The sequence below is a fragment of the Anthonomus grandis genome, chromosome 2 (assembly GCF_022605725.1).
Source record: "Anthonomus grandis grandis chromosome 2, icAntGran1.3, whole genome shotgun sequence".
NCBI classification, from domain to species: domain Eukaryota; kingdom Metazoa; phylum Arthropoda; class Insecta; order Coleoptera; family Curculionidae; genus Anthonomus; species Anthonomus grandis.
This window is the reverse complement of record NC_065547.1, coordinates 10,656,327-10,671,859: the sequence shown is the minus strand read 5'-3', so window position 1 is coordinate 10,671,859 and position 15,533 is coordinate 10,656,327. Positions and strand designations below refer to the sequence as shown.

The 15,533-nt window shown below is 32.2% G+C and overlaps 2 protein-coding genes across 2 annotated transcripts in view; one reads left to right on the top strand and one right to left on the bottom strand.

Moving 5' to 3' along the window:
* The window catches only part of LOC126750076 (phospholipase A1-like), a 34,664-nt gene extending 34,462 nt beyond the window's left edge, over window positions 1–202 (bottom strand). The window contains exon 1 of the mRNA XM_050459576.1: window positions 38–202. Within this exon, the coding sequence (XP_050315533.1) occupies window positions 38–86 (49 nt within the window). The 5' untranslated portion in view covers window positions 87–202. The remainder of the gene's footprint in view (window positions 1–37) is intronic.
* Window positions 203–858: 656 nt separating this feature from the next.
* LOC126750462 (neuronal acetylcholine receptor subunit beta-3-like) overlaps window positions 859–15,533 on the top strand; it is a 35,287-nt gene continuing 20,612 nt past the window's right edge. The window contains exon 1 of the mRNA XM_050460087.1: window positions 859–1,021. Coding sequence (XP_050316044.1) covers window positions 946–1,021 — 76 coding nt within the window. The 5' untranslated portion in view covers window positions 859–945. The remainder of the gene's footprint in view (window positions 1,022–15,533) is intronic.

The window sequence follows — 15,533 nt, the reverse complement described above, 5'->3', positions numbered from 1 at the left end:
AAAAACTAAGTTAAAAAATTGCATATTTTAGCCTTACCTTGGATTAGACATGCCACGAGAAATACACTCTTTAAATAGCAAATCATGTTGATCTTCGCCAGCAGAACTATTAATCTTAAAGGCAATAAATGCCACCAGTTATTTTTTTAAGCCTATATACACAGATTTTATCTTGTGTGTTTACGTTCTATGTTGATATTTAATATTCTAAACAAGTATTTTTTATGTGTATACCAGGGCAAACCGATAAGTAAAATGTCATAAGTTCATAGTAAGAACTATACAGAGAACCACTTTTTAAGCCCCCCCCGTTAACTAAATTACCCACCGGTCGCAGGCCAATTATGAATTAAGAATTAGTTGAAAAACCACACTTTTGCCTGTTCTGAATATTATTAAGCACGTATGTGCAATTATATAATAAATTCTTATTGCTTATAAACAACCTAATTAACACTTCAAAAGACCAAAAAAGTTTTATTTTTGTAGCATGAGACATAATTAGTATATAGCGTGACGCAATATTGAAAAACAAAAATACATTACTTACCTATAATACACCTTATAAGAGATTTAATGCACCAAATGGGTCTCATTTTATTTATTAAAATAATATGTTATTATAATGTTAAAAACAGGTTATACATACCAAACAAAATTTTCCTAAAATACCTTAACATATACATGATGCTTTTGATTTTTATAAGTATACCAGGGGGGCTTAACAAGGAAAAAGCCAAATTTATATATATGTATTTTTTTATATATTTTTAATACTCTCAGTGATAAAATGCATGGGCGATATCTGCAAAGGAAGTCCAGAACAAAACAATTTATTGTTGATAGGAATATCGCTGTTATTTTATCGGAGTTATAAGCGCCATCAGGGACAACCTCAGTGGCAGTTTAGTTCAGATTAACTTCCAGTACATTGACTGAAGAGAAATGTTCGGTTTGCTAATTTTCTTCGTAATCTTTTCTGATTTTGGTGATTGTATGTTTTACAAATCGAATGTCACAGGTAAATATGTTTAAGTCGTCTATTAAAATATAATAAGATGGGTACGAAATAAAACACGCATATTGTTTTATCTTCTATTGAAGACGGTTCTAAAGGAACTAACTATTTAAGACAAGAAAGCCAAGAAAAATATAATATATGTTTATATTAACACCATTCAAATTAAAGAGAGGCCAATGGTAATAAATTAGATAATTAAAGTGCGGTCTCTACGGTGTCGAATTACAATTTTTGCTTCGACTTATTTGATATATTTAACACTCAAAAAATGTAATGACAGATTATACCGAGAGCACTATAATAAAATTAAGAAGACAAAACAAATACAAAAAAAAATTTAAAAAAAAACTTATTTTAATCCCAGTTTGAATCTAATATCTACAAACTTAGTAGTAGACAATGGCTTTGTGAATGCATTTGCCAGTTGTTTACTTGTGGAAATATATTTAAGGATTATATTATTCTGAATAATCTGTTTTCTTGAAAAATGATATTTTATGTCATGTGTTTTGATCTTTTATTACTTATAGTAATTGGGCTTGAAATTATTAAGCCTATACTTTTTAGACTAAGATTTTAGCCATATGGCTTCTTTGACTCCTTCATAAAGAGCTATATATTCAGCTTCCGTGGAGGATGTGACAACTGAATTTTGTTTCTTTGAGTTCCATGATACTGTACAATTACTAAAAGCCGTAAATAAATAGCCACTTTACTTTTTCTTTCATGATCATTGCCTCCCCAATCGGAATCAATAAAACCATATAACATATTGACGTAATTACCATAACTAACTTTCATAACATTACCATAATTAACTTTCATACATAAGTTTTAAATCAAGAGAACCTTTTATGTATCTTAATATCCTTTTTAAATGTTTCCACAATTCTGGGTTATTTTTATTTTGATACCTACTTAACAAGTTTATAGGTAAGCATAAATCAGAACGCGTACATAACATTGCATACATTAGGCAACCTATTAAATTTCTGAAGGTGCATTGCAATGTTCATCACTGTTTAATGCTTCAAAATCTAATTTAGTTGAAAGTGGGGTATCTACAGCTTTACATTCAGCCATATTAAATTTTGTTAATAAAGAATTTAAATAAATAGTTTGATCCAATATTATTTTAATTTGATATCTTTTAATTGTTATACCTAAAAATAATAAAACTTCTTTTAAATCTGTCATTTTGAATTTAGCATTTAAAGATGACTTAAAATTATTTATTACATTTGTATCGTTTGTACAAATTAAAATATCGTCGACGTACAAGACAACGTATATAATATTATGTATAGAACCCTTATCTAGATAATATAAACATGGATCAACTTTAGAATTTTTAAAATTATGTTATCAAACATTTCAAACCAACATCTTGAAGATTGTTTTAGGCCATATAGTGAATTTTGCAATTTACAAACTAAATTATTTCCGGCTTCTAAACCTTCCGGAATTTTCCTCCGGGTTTTAATGTCCATATAATGAACTAATAAATTAAACTGATTGGCAAAAGCTAATAAAATTCTAAAAGTATTTATGCGAGCGACTGGTGCAAAAGTTTCGTTATAGTCAAATAAATATTGTTGACTAAAACCTCTTGCTACCAATCTGGCTTTATACTTTATTGGTTGCCCATTTTTATTTACTTTAATTATAAACACCCATTTACAATCAACAATATTCCTATTTTTTGGTTTATTTACTAAAACCCAAGTTTTATTTTCCAGTAGAGAGTTAATTTCTTCCTTTATTGCATCCTCCCACTGATTTCGATCATCCCTATTTTTAATTTCGGTATAATTTTTAGGAATTGTATTATTAGGGATTTTATATGATATTAAAATTGTATTAATATCGTATTCTAAATCTTCATTATAGGAGGTTGTAGGAAAGTTTTTAATTCTCTCACTTCTTCTGAGGTTTATTTCCCTAGTTTCTGGAAAAAAATTATCGTGTTCAAATTTTGCTAATTTATTTGAGTTTGAGTCAGTTATATTAGTTGGTTGCAAGACTTTTACTGGTCTAGTTTTTTTTTAAATTTATTTCGTCAAAGATGATATTACGAGCAGTTATAAACTTTTCCATTTCAACATTCCATATTTCATACCCATTTGGTTCATAGCCTACTAATATCCCTTTAAATGATTTATCATCAAATTTATGTTTTCTGACTTTATTGTGAACATAGGCTGTAGAACCAAATACCCTTAAATATTGTAGTTTGGGCTTTTTATTATGCCACAATTTATATGTAGTTTCAAATTCATTTATTGCCGATGTAGGTAACAAATTTATAAGATAAGTAACAGTTAGAACTGCTTCGCCCCAAAACATTTTATCTAAATCTGCACCAATTAACATTGTTCGAGCTTTTTCTGTAATTGTGCGATTCGGCTACTCCATTTTGTTGGGAGGTATAAGGAATAGTTAAATGGAAAGTGATACCCTTTTGAACACAAAATTCTTTAAACTCATTAGATAAATATTCTCTACCGTTATCACAATACAAATTTGTAATTTTTAAATTAAAATGCGCCTCGCTTTTTGCAACATAATCTTTAAAAACGATTAGCACATCTGATTTGTATGTTAATAAATTAGTGATGTTATATGTTTATTAAAAGTGACGGTGTAATGAGAATATAAAAGTAGCAAAATAGTTTTTATCGTTAATTGTAGGTGAAGTAATGGGTCCACAAATATCAGAATGAACAATAAATAATAGTCTTAAATCGTTCTGATCCTGAATATGTTCTTTTACTTTTGCTTTTGAAAAAAGGAATTCTTGTTTGCTTACCATGCCTCGCATAAATCACTAGTTGGTTTTATATTATTTATTTGATTAATATCCTCTAAACATATCATGTGTTGGGGTTGAGGAAAACTAAAGTTCAATTTTACAACTTTAATCTATAAAAACAAAGTGAAGAAAGTTATTGCTACTTGTTACAAAGGATCAACGAGATACTTCTTCTGAACGATACGTAAACGTTCTGTCTCATTAATGTCAAGTCCGGCCTGACCACCGTCTGTCGCGAGTCGTCTCTCTCGCACAACGCACGAGGTGGCTAGGTGTGACGGAGAGAAAATATTATCATATACTGTCTAAAAGCAGTAGAGTAACATAGATTACATGATTAAAATAATACAAAAGTTGACATACCGCCGCCCTTGAAAGTACTGCGGGAGGCAAGTACCATTCAATAAAATTAAATATTGAAATTACATTAATGGATTAAATTAAAATTAATAAATATTTGAAAACACATCAGAGTTTCAGTTAGCATGAAGATGAGTTAACTTGAATATAAGAATAGAAATTATGATTTAAATAAAACTTAAAGTCCATAGAAATGTATAAAGTCTTAGATTTAATCTAGAAGTAAAGGCTCCCTACTCGTGGGAGTTCCAGGTTTATCGTCAATGGGCAGAATACACACTTTCACGATACTTCGCTTTAACATAGTACCATTGGAAGTGCGCACACTAATCACTCGAATATGACCGTCATTGCCTGGATGAGTGTCCACAACTCTGGCGGTAGTCCATTTGGCTGGTGGGCTATTTTCACCCTTAAGCAGCACCAGGGATCCCAGAAGATTCTGATTGTCTCCCTTAAACCGCCACTTGGAGCGTTCATGAAGTGTGTGAAGATACTGCTTAGACCATGTATTCCAAAACTGTTGGACCATGGACTGCAACATTTGGTATCTGCTTAGTCTGTTGGCTGGAACTTGCTGAAGGTCTGGATCCGGGACCATATCTAGTGGATGTCCAATAAGGAAATGTCCAGGGGTTAGGGTTTCTAGGTCTTTAGGATCATTGCTGATAGGAATTAGGGGACGAGAATTCAATATCGCTTCAACTTGAACAATAAAAGTATAAAATTCCTCATATGTAAGAGGATTCTTATCAGAGATTACACGACGTAAATGATGTTTGAAAGATTTGACAACTCCTTCCCATAATCCTCCAAAATGTGGTGAACGCGCGGGGTTAAAATAAAATTGTATCATATGAGATTTAAAGTAATTTTGAAGTGCGGGTGTTTTATATAACTTGTATAAATCGCGTAGCTCGGCGTCAGCTCCAACGAAATTGGTTCCGTTATCGCAATAACGATGTTAACATAAACCACGTCTTGACACAAAACGTTTGAGGATAGATAAAAAACCTTGAGAAGTGAGATCACTCACCAGTTCTAGATGAACTGCCTTGGCGGCTAAGCATACAAAGACACACAGGTAGGCTTTGACTAATTGTCGATTTCTCAATTTTGAGTTTTTGATAAGGAAAAATCCTGCAAAGTCTATACCAGTATGGAGGAAAGGTCTGGAAGGATGTACTCTTGGTGCTGGAAGGTCTCGCATGAGGGTAGATAGGGAATGAGGTTTAATTTTATAGCAAGATAGACATTTAAGAATAACTGCTCTGACTGCTGACTTGCCATGAATTGACCAAAATGTTTGCGTTACAAAAGACAAGGTTGAATGGATGCCAGAATGAAAATTTCTTAAATGTTCATAGGTTATCACCAAGCGGGTAAAGGGATGGTTCAAAAGGATAGGATGTTTAGCTTGAAAGTTTAAATTTGAATTTTCAAGTCGTCCTTCAACTCGTAGGATTCCATTGAAATCAATAAAAGGGTTAAGGAATTTTAAATTGCTTTGATTATGTAAACCATGTTTAGATTGTAAGTGTTTTATATCAGTAGAGAAAGATTCGTTTTGGACTAATTTAACTAAGATAGTTAATGCTTTGTTGCGTTCAGAGGGAGTTAAAATTCCAAGTTCACACTGTGATTTAGGAGTTTTTAAATTCTGAAAAAATCTAAAGCAATAAGCAATTATATTAATTAGTTTATTGTAATTTGAGAATTTTTCAAAGATTGGGTTTCGGGCAATAATTGCTGAAATAAGAATTATCGATTTGAGATTTAGTTCTAATACGTCAGGATCAAAATTCTTGCGTTGATAGTTAGAGATATAAGTTTCATTGGGCCAAAATTCCAAAGGTTGTGATAGAAACGATGGACCATGCCACCATAAATGACAAGTTTTCAAGTCTACGGGTCTTATTCCTCTGGAAATAATGTCAGCTGGATTCGTGATGTGATGCCAACTGTTGACATTAGTGAGGTTTTGAATTTCAGAAACTCGATTACATACGCAGGTTTTTAATTGGCGTGGCTCTAAAGAAAGCCAACAAAGGACAATGGTTGAGTCTGTGTAGTAGTTTGTTTTGCTTATATTTAAATTTAAAGCAGTTAAAATTTTTCTCATTAATCGAGAAAGGACTAAGGCGCCGCAAAGTTCAAGGTGAGGTAGAGTAACAGCCTTTAAGGGGGCTACACGGCCCTTAGCACATAGAAGGTTAGCAGCAATGTTTCCAGGAGTCTATTGATCTTACGTATGTGCACGCGCCAAAGGCATTTATAGAAGAATCACTGAATCCGGGAAGCTTAATAAATACAGCATTCTTAATTGTTACTTGTCGAGGGATTTGTAAGTATTTTGATGGTAATTATCCAAATTACCATCAAACGGGTATCAAATATTGCTAGAGGCTACAATATTACCGGGCTTAAGCATATAAACAAATTCTCTTCACAATGTCGTCGGACGCGATGCCGTTCTGCACACACAGGTTGCTTGGGTTTCAGAGATTTCAGGGCGAAATCTGCACTACTTTGGACGGTATCCGAGCACGAAGGACTAGAAATTATGTTGGGGTTGAGGAAAACTTGAGACGTATTTATGTTTATACTCTCAGGGTGGGTGACGGCTTCACTGCAGCACGGGAAAAGTTCAATAACATACCGGGAACATACTACAAGCACCCTGGTTTTATTCAACTGAATTTATTTATTCCACAAAGTCGGGATGTATAAAATACACGGTCGTTTTATGTCTTATAAAATCAGCTCAAACTAAAGTTCAATTTTACAACTTTAATCTATAAAAATAAAGTGAAGAAAGTTATTGCTACTTGTTACAAAGGATCAACGAGACATCTCTTCTGAACGATACGTAAACGTTCTGTCTCATTAATGTCAAGTCCTGATCACCGTCTGTCGCGAGTCGTCTCTCCCGCACAACGCACGAGGTGGCTAGGTGTGACGGAGAGAAAATATAATCATATACTGTCGAAAAGCAGTAGAGGTTACTCTACTGCTTTTAGGCAGTATGATAAATTACATGATTAAAATAATACAAAACTTGACATCATGTAATTTCAATTTTTGAAATTTATCACTTGAAATGTGACCGAGCCGTTTATGCCAAAGTTGATAGTGAGAGGTATTAATCAAATTAATATATTTTAAATTAGGTATTTTAAAATGTATACCTATTAGGTCATTTAAAGGCTTACCTGTTATTATAACATCATCCCCCTTTTTAATTTCCAAACCAGGTGGATAAAAGATTACCGAAAAACATTTTTCTTGCATGCGACGCACAGACAAAAGATTATATGGCACATTAGGTATAAAAAGCACATTTGCTAACTGGCCTTCAACCCCTAGATTTGTAACAACTGAGACTGTCCCCCTTTTGACGGCGGTTACGGTCGTGTTGATTTTTGCCACTGCCTATTATTTTTTTATAATAAAACAATCCTTTTTGATGTGATTATTCCGACCACAATGATTACATTTCATATTTGAGGATTTTAAAGCTGATTTTTCTTTATTGCCTTTTTGATCCTGAAATGCTTTTCGGGCTTTTGCATAAATGTTGGTTTGTGCTTACTGTGAAAATTTCGTAATGGTGGTGGCATGTTTAAAACTTTAAAACTTGTAGAATATGTTTCTTGCATTAGTTTGACTTCATGATCCAGGAGACGAGTTTTTACAAATGCCAAGGTTATATTATCTTCACTTAAAGTTTCTAAGGCCGTTATTACACCATCATATGATGAGGGCAATGTAAGTAATAGATGTGAAACTTTATCCATTTCATCCAGCTTAGCTCCTGCAGCAATAAGCTCATCAATGATTTTATCAAATCGAGTGAGGTGCTTCAACAATGTCATATCTCCCACTAATTTAAAAGACAGTAGTCGTTTACGTAAAGCCAGTTGTGTTGCTAGGCTTTTTCTTTTATATATGGCATCCAAATTCCCAAAAATTTGTTTTGCCGTGTCAGGTTCTTTAGCAAAACTTAAAAATGAATCTCCCAAGTAGTCTATAATGGTACTTTTGGCAATTAAGTTTTTCTTCTTCCATTCTTGGTTAGGATTTTCTGGAGTAACGTTATCAATCACATGAAGTACTTCTAACTCTGCCAACAAAGATTTTACACGAAACTTCCAGACACTATATCGTTCACCATTAAATTGTGCAATATTTCGTTTGGAATTTTTATTTTCCATTTTAATTTGCCGCACTAAAAAAAAATTTAACAAAAAATGCGAGTAATTAATTCACGAATGTTATTGCACTATTTTATACCGATTATTTACACGTACATATTCACGTTAATCTGAGCCCATAACCTATTAAAATATAATAGGATGGGTACGAAATAAAACACGCAGATTGTTTTATCTTTTATTGAAAACGGTTCTAAAGGAACTTACTATTTAAGACAAGAAAGCCAAAAAAAATATCCATCGTCTGTGTTTATATTAACACCATTCAAATTTAAGAGAGGCCGATGGTAATTTGTTTCATTATAATAATGAAGAAACCAAAACTTCGATAGTTATAGTTACTATAACAAAATCATATCCCTTTGTTAAAAATTCAAATATTCCCATGGACATGCTACTTTTATGCAGCTATTTTTGTCTCCTCTACCTATATTTTCAGGGTAAAAATGTTCTACTATCAGATTTTCTATTCTAGGTAATTGAATTTAAAAAAAAAAGTTTTCACTGAGTATTAAGGCCGAACTCCAGAGCATTTCCAGGTTTAAAAGGTTATCAAATGTGGTTTTTTCGAATAATTATGTAATTAACTTATATAATTATTTATTGTTTTAGCCAACATGTTTACGTCTTGGGGATCACGATTAATATCTCATTTACTTTATATAGAACTAACCAAAGAGGATTTATGCAGGAATTTTTTGAAAACATCTTTATTATCTCCAATAATGTTTACATGTGTATATTACAATTAAAACTCCCTAATCAATGCATGCAAGTATTGGTCACGAGAGTAACTATTTTACTTCTATACAGTAAGCCTATGTCTAAAAAAACAAACTAAGTATCAAAGAATATTTTAATTTTTTTGGAATAATTATATTTTCTGGCAATTCATGAAATACCTTAAAAGCTTTTGCACGAGGATTTCCTAAGCCTATGTTAGTTCTTGTATAGTTCTGATAAATGTTATTTACATTTCTTGTTGGATAATTATGTATCATATTAGTAAAAGTAATGTTTATATTAGATTTTTGCTTTTTGTAGATAATTTTATATACTAGTTTACATTGCATTTTTAGTATTTTATTTAACTTATTAAGATGTAATTCTTGATAAAGTGTATCTGTATGAGTAAGCCTATCGTAATTAAAAAGAACTTTAATAAATTTATTTTCAAGAGTTTCAACAGTAGTAAAATTAGTTTGAGCACACACTTCCCAAACAAGGAGTAAATACCTAAGGTGAGACATCAATTTTTAGTTTTTGTAGTTAAATAATCACGACATCTGTAGATAACTGCAATCATTCGCATTACTCTTTCAACAACACTGCAGATATTTTCCCGCCAAGTTAATGCTTCATCAATTATTTATTAAAGCCCAGATACCGAATTTTTTCACCTTTTTGAATGTGAAAATCATATATACCAATATTGAAGTCATCAAGTTGTGCATTTTTTTGTTTAAATAACATGTATTTTGTTTTATTAGAATTAATTTTTAATTTATTAAAATGCAACTATTCCTTATATATTTTGAGATCGCCATTGATGTTATTCTCTAGAACAACCTTGCTACTACCTGTATAAACTAACACAGTATCGTCGGCAAAAGTGAAATAACGCGCAGTGAGATTAGCAAGCTTCAAGTTTAATACATACAAGGAATAAAACAATGGTCCGAGTACGGAACCTTGTGGGACGCAATAAGAATTAACTAACACTGAACTACGTATATCATTTAATTTTACATATTTTTTTCTATTTTCGAGATATGTTTTAAGTAAATTAAAAAGTACTCCTCTGAATCCCATTTTTTCGACATTATTTAAAAGTATATCGGTACTCACAACATCAAATGCTCTTTACAAGTCGACAAATACGGCCACAACTAATTTTTTCCTATCCAATGCTTGCAATATGGAAGCTACAGAATTAATTGTTGCGCTAAGAGTATTACTGTTCTCAACAAACCCATGTTTGGTACCCATGATGATTGGTAATCACCAAGTGGTAAATATTTATTAATAAAAGACGTTATTTTTTTGTTTAATTATTTTTTAAATAATTTTAGAAAAAACACTTATTACCGAAATTGGTCTGTAGTTATTCATCGAAGACTATTATTACCGTAAAATGGGGTGAATAGAAACTACTGGGTGAATAGCAACAAAAACGGGAAACTTCTTTTAAAAAAAATCAACATCGGAATTAAACCTCCCAACGCTTCAAATTTGTTCTCAAACGGTCAACAGATGTCGCCATAACTACTTTAACAGGCCAAAGATGTTTTATGTTGGCAGCCCTGATTGCAATACCAACCACCCGTCGGAGTGAACACATGTGCTTTTTTTATCACTAGTAAAACTTTATTCACAGTGGTTAGCTAAAAACAGGTAAGACATTGAGTTTTTGGTTAAAGTAGCTGATGTAAGGTGTCTGGTTTACATTGCCTATTTCAGAAATTGCTTGTCTTGCTTATTTTTTTTGCTATGATGTAATATAATACATAACGCCACTTTTAAGTAATTTTGGGGTTAATAGAAACACGTGTTTTCTATTCACCCGCTGTTTCTATCCACCCCATAATTGTTTTTTCTTTTGCAGAAAAATGCCTCGCGTTTATAAACCAGACCCTCGAGGTAAAATATATAAGAAAATTGATGAAAAAACTCTAAAAATAGCCCTTGCTTCAATTGACAACGGGATGAGTTATAGAGTGGCTCACGAAACATACAACATTCATTATTCTGTGCTTTATCGGCAATACAAAAACCGAAATCTAAAGCGTCATGGAGGACAGCCCTAACCAAACAAGAAGAAGATATTTTAGTCTATCAACTAATAGCTTGTTGCGATTGGGGGTATCCACTTGACCATTTGGACGTCAGGATGATGATAAAAAATTACCTAGACAGTAGAGGTAAAACAATAACGAGATTTAAAGATAATATCCCTGGCAGAGACTTTGTCTATTCTTTTTTAAAACGTCACAAAAATGAATTAAGATCTAGAATCTGCCAAAACATCAAGCGCTCAAGAGCTGCTGTTTCTCCCGATACTATCAATGCTTATTTTGACAATTTAGCCACGGAGTTGAAAAATGTACCGCCATCAAACGTAACAAATTACGACGAAACAAATTTAACTGACGATCCGGGTAGAAAGAAAGTAATCTCGAAAAGGGGCTGTCGCTATCCAGAACATATTTGTAATACGTCGAAGTCATCCGTTTCTATTATGTACGCTGCTTCAGCTGATGGAAAATTGTTCCCACCATACGTGGTTTAGAAAGCTAAAAATTTGTATACATCTTAGACAGTTGGAGAACCAAAGGACGTCAGATTTAATAGAAGTCCATCAGGTTGGTTTGATGCGATTTCCTTTTCAGATTGGGTAGAGAGAACTGGTCGTAGTCATACCTGCAGTAAAAGATCTACCGGGAAAAAAGTACTTAATTGGCGACAATCTGAGTTCACATTTTTCTGCAAGTACGGTATCTCTTTGCGAAGAAAATAATATTTCACTTATCTTCCTCCCGGCTAACTCTACTCATCTGACCCAGCCTCTGCATCTACCATTTTTTCGCCCTTTTAGACAGCTTGGCGACAGATCCTCGAAAAATGAAAAATGAGGGCGGGTTCAAAGCATTGCACGGTTCCAAAGGACAGATTCCTTTTCTTGCTATATGACTTGTCAAAGGCTATTGAGCCTAATGCTGGAAAAAACATACAATCTAAGTTTAGAAAGTGTGGAATTTTTTCCACTAGATAGGGATCAAGTCTTGGGACGCCTTCCGTAGCAAAATCTTGACGAGACAAATGATGAGAATCAGAACATTGAAGAAGGAGTTAATAACTCTTTGGTAAACCTTCTAAGAACAATGAAATATGGCGATGGTCAAAATGTGAAGAGTCGACGTCGTAAAATTCAAGTTCCTGCTGGCAAAAGCGTTACAAGTGCAGATTTTGAAAGCACGTTGGATAAAGATGATCAAGAGGATAATGACTTGGAAAGACGTATGAAAACGTTAGATGAAGATTCAGACCCGGAAATGAATTTGCCCCTTAGTAATTTCATGCCAATAATGGAAAAAGCTCAAGATCATTCTTTAAGTGAAGACTTTGAAATGGAAAAAGATCAAGATCATTCTTCAGATGCAGACTCAGAAATGGACACTTCACTACCAAGTTTCACCGATAAGTCCGAGAATAAGTTGGATACAAATAATTCATCAGCATCAGTCTGCTTCGAGGGTAAATTGTTCCGATGTGTTTCTCCTATTTCGCTTGATTTAATAAAGGAACTTGGCTTCTGGTGTGTTTTCCAACAAAATATCGAAATAGACAAAGAAATAAATATTTTATCGGACAAGTCATTAATATTACAGAAAATGACATTGAAGCTTCTTTCTTAAGCACTTTCTTAAGAAGTCGCCCCACCAAACACTCGTCGGGATATATTTATGGATTTCCAGAAGTTCCGGATGTTTCCACCTTTCATTTTAGCCAGGTTGTTGGAGAGGTTTTCCCAGTTCATGACGAGATCTACGTCAGCATCTACGTCAAGAAGAGACATTTTAAAATTCATTTTGCATCGAAGTTGTTTAATTTAAATAATATGTTTAAACTTGTCACATTTCTATAGAAATATTTTTTTTTTGTAAAATTGGTGTTTTTGCCAGTTTTTTTTGTGTATTTATATTTTTTTATCAATTTTTCTCAGGTGTTCCTATTCGCCCTCGGGTGGGTAGAATAGCAAATTTGACCAATTTAACAGATTAGGAAAGGTCCAAAACTGTTTCTATTCACCCCATTTTACGGTACCTGACTTAAAGATTGAAGAAATTCTAGTTATTTTAAGTTCTCTGGAAAGGTTCCAGTAGTAAAAATATTATTTGTTAACCTTACCAGAGCCCCAGAAATACTCTCTTTCAGATTAACAATGTCGTATACCGAAATGCCATCATGTCCCGCTGCAGAATTTTTCATTAGTGTTAGTATGATTTCATTTACTTCCAATTCAGTTGTTAATTCTACAAAAGCAGTATTATTACAGTCAATCTCAGGAAATGAAATGTTTTTTCCTAAATACCTAACGTCATTTTCCAATTGTTTTACAATATAATTAAAGATATGCTCAAATTGTAAGTCCCATAGAATATTGACTTACTCGTAAGAGTATAGGTAACATTAATTCATAATAAAAAAGCTTTTATAAATAGAAAAGCTTTTAAAAATGAAAATATTTTTATCAACGTGGCATTTTCAGCTATTTTTGTCTACTTAGAATAATGGTGATATTAAAATTTTAAATAGGTTATCCTTTTTTAAATCACTTATGTTTAAAAAAGGATAACCTATCACGAAAAACAAATCCTTTACATGTTTTATGTTTACTATTTTGTCACTAGAAATTTTAGTTTTTAAGGCGCATACAAATTTATTTAATTTTGAAAAACTTAATTATAGTTTTGAAGCTAGAGGGAGTTGCAATAAAACTCGGTGACCAGTATCGTTTTTCTATGCTTTAACGTACTTCCTCACGACTGTCCGCGAAATTATTCAGTTTAAATTTGAAAATTCATTATATTGTTTTTTACCTCTTTTGAATTTTTTTTTCCCATTTTCCTCATTTTTATCAATATGTTTGTTAAACTAAAATGTTTTTTTTTCTTTTGTTGAATTCGTATGGCTCTATTTTTTTGTTTTTGTAATCCGTTCAATGAATATCGTTATTATTTTTAGTAAGTAAACATTTTTGATCGACCATGTTGTTGTTATTCAAGGATATTTTGAGCTATATAAGGATTTATAGTAAACATGAACTATACCATTAACTTGTGGCAATAAAATCCGAATATAAAACGTCAAAGTTTGCCTAAGTGTAATTCCAGTCTTATTAGTTTTTGAGCAGTTGTATTAATTCATTTAGGTTTCTAATGTAAATATCTTCAAGTGTACTCTATTTTTCTATGAAACCAACTTTCGTCCTAATGATTTTATGATCGCTTATTATAGGATATATTCTGGGAGTTTCAATGAGAGTAAAGTTATTTGTTATGTGATCTATAAAAGTTGCAGATCTATCATTTATTCACTTAAGTCACCTTCATTACAATTTGTTTAAAACCTACATTTTGAATACCATTTTGTTTGGATCTGTGTTACTGTTTAAATAATCGACATTTAGATCACCCATAAATATTGTTCTAGTACTCATTATGTTTTCACTTGTTACTTGAATGTATTTGTTTATTTATATGTATATGTATATACTTATATGTATGTTTTTATATTGCTTTTATTTAAATACTTTTTACTTTAAGAACATTTTAGTATAATTACGATGGATTAGGTAAAAGAAATAAAACGTGCTCATATTCATTTTTTCAGTTATAGAAATGTTACAAGACATGCGCCGTACATTTGTCAACATTGACTTCTTAGTACATTGGAACACTAAAGCAACCTTGGAAGATCTTAAGCCCGCTTCACAATAATACTAAATATAACACACTGTTTGGTGATCAGTATAATATACTCTCTGCAATAAAACTTTTCTGCACCTGTATTTTAACTGCAGTAACAAAAGTCTTCAGAAATGCAAAAGAGTAGTAAAACCAACACCACTTTGGATATAAATGGTAAATCTGCTAGTATGCCAGCTATTTGAATAGGATACAAGAGCTGAATATCCCTTCATTCAGCTTCATCCAAGTCTTCAGTTATATGGGTTTCACTAACTGTGGCTATAAATACTGGGTATGTGCTTTAGGTTTTTCTTGTGCTTTCTTCTTCTTGTAGCATATACAGTTTGAATAGAATCAATATCTGCATTTTTTAACACTTCACTAGCATATTTACAATTTGAAGAACTTTTTCATTTCTTATGTGGTCGACCTTATTCTCAAAACTCAGATACCATATCTCGAATGCTTTCAATATATTTATGGAACTTACTTTTAATCTCCAGGCTACAACCTCAAAAAAACTGACAAAAGGTAACATATGAGAATTTTATATCTCAGTTTCATATAAGTTTAGATTTTTATTCGTGAGGATTTTTTTGAGTTTAAGGAAGGTTGCTCTTGATTGATCTATTCTACATATAATTTCTTGTTCTGGG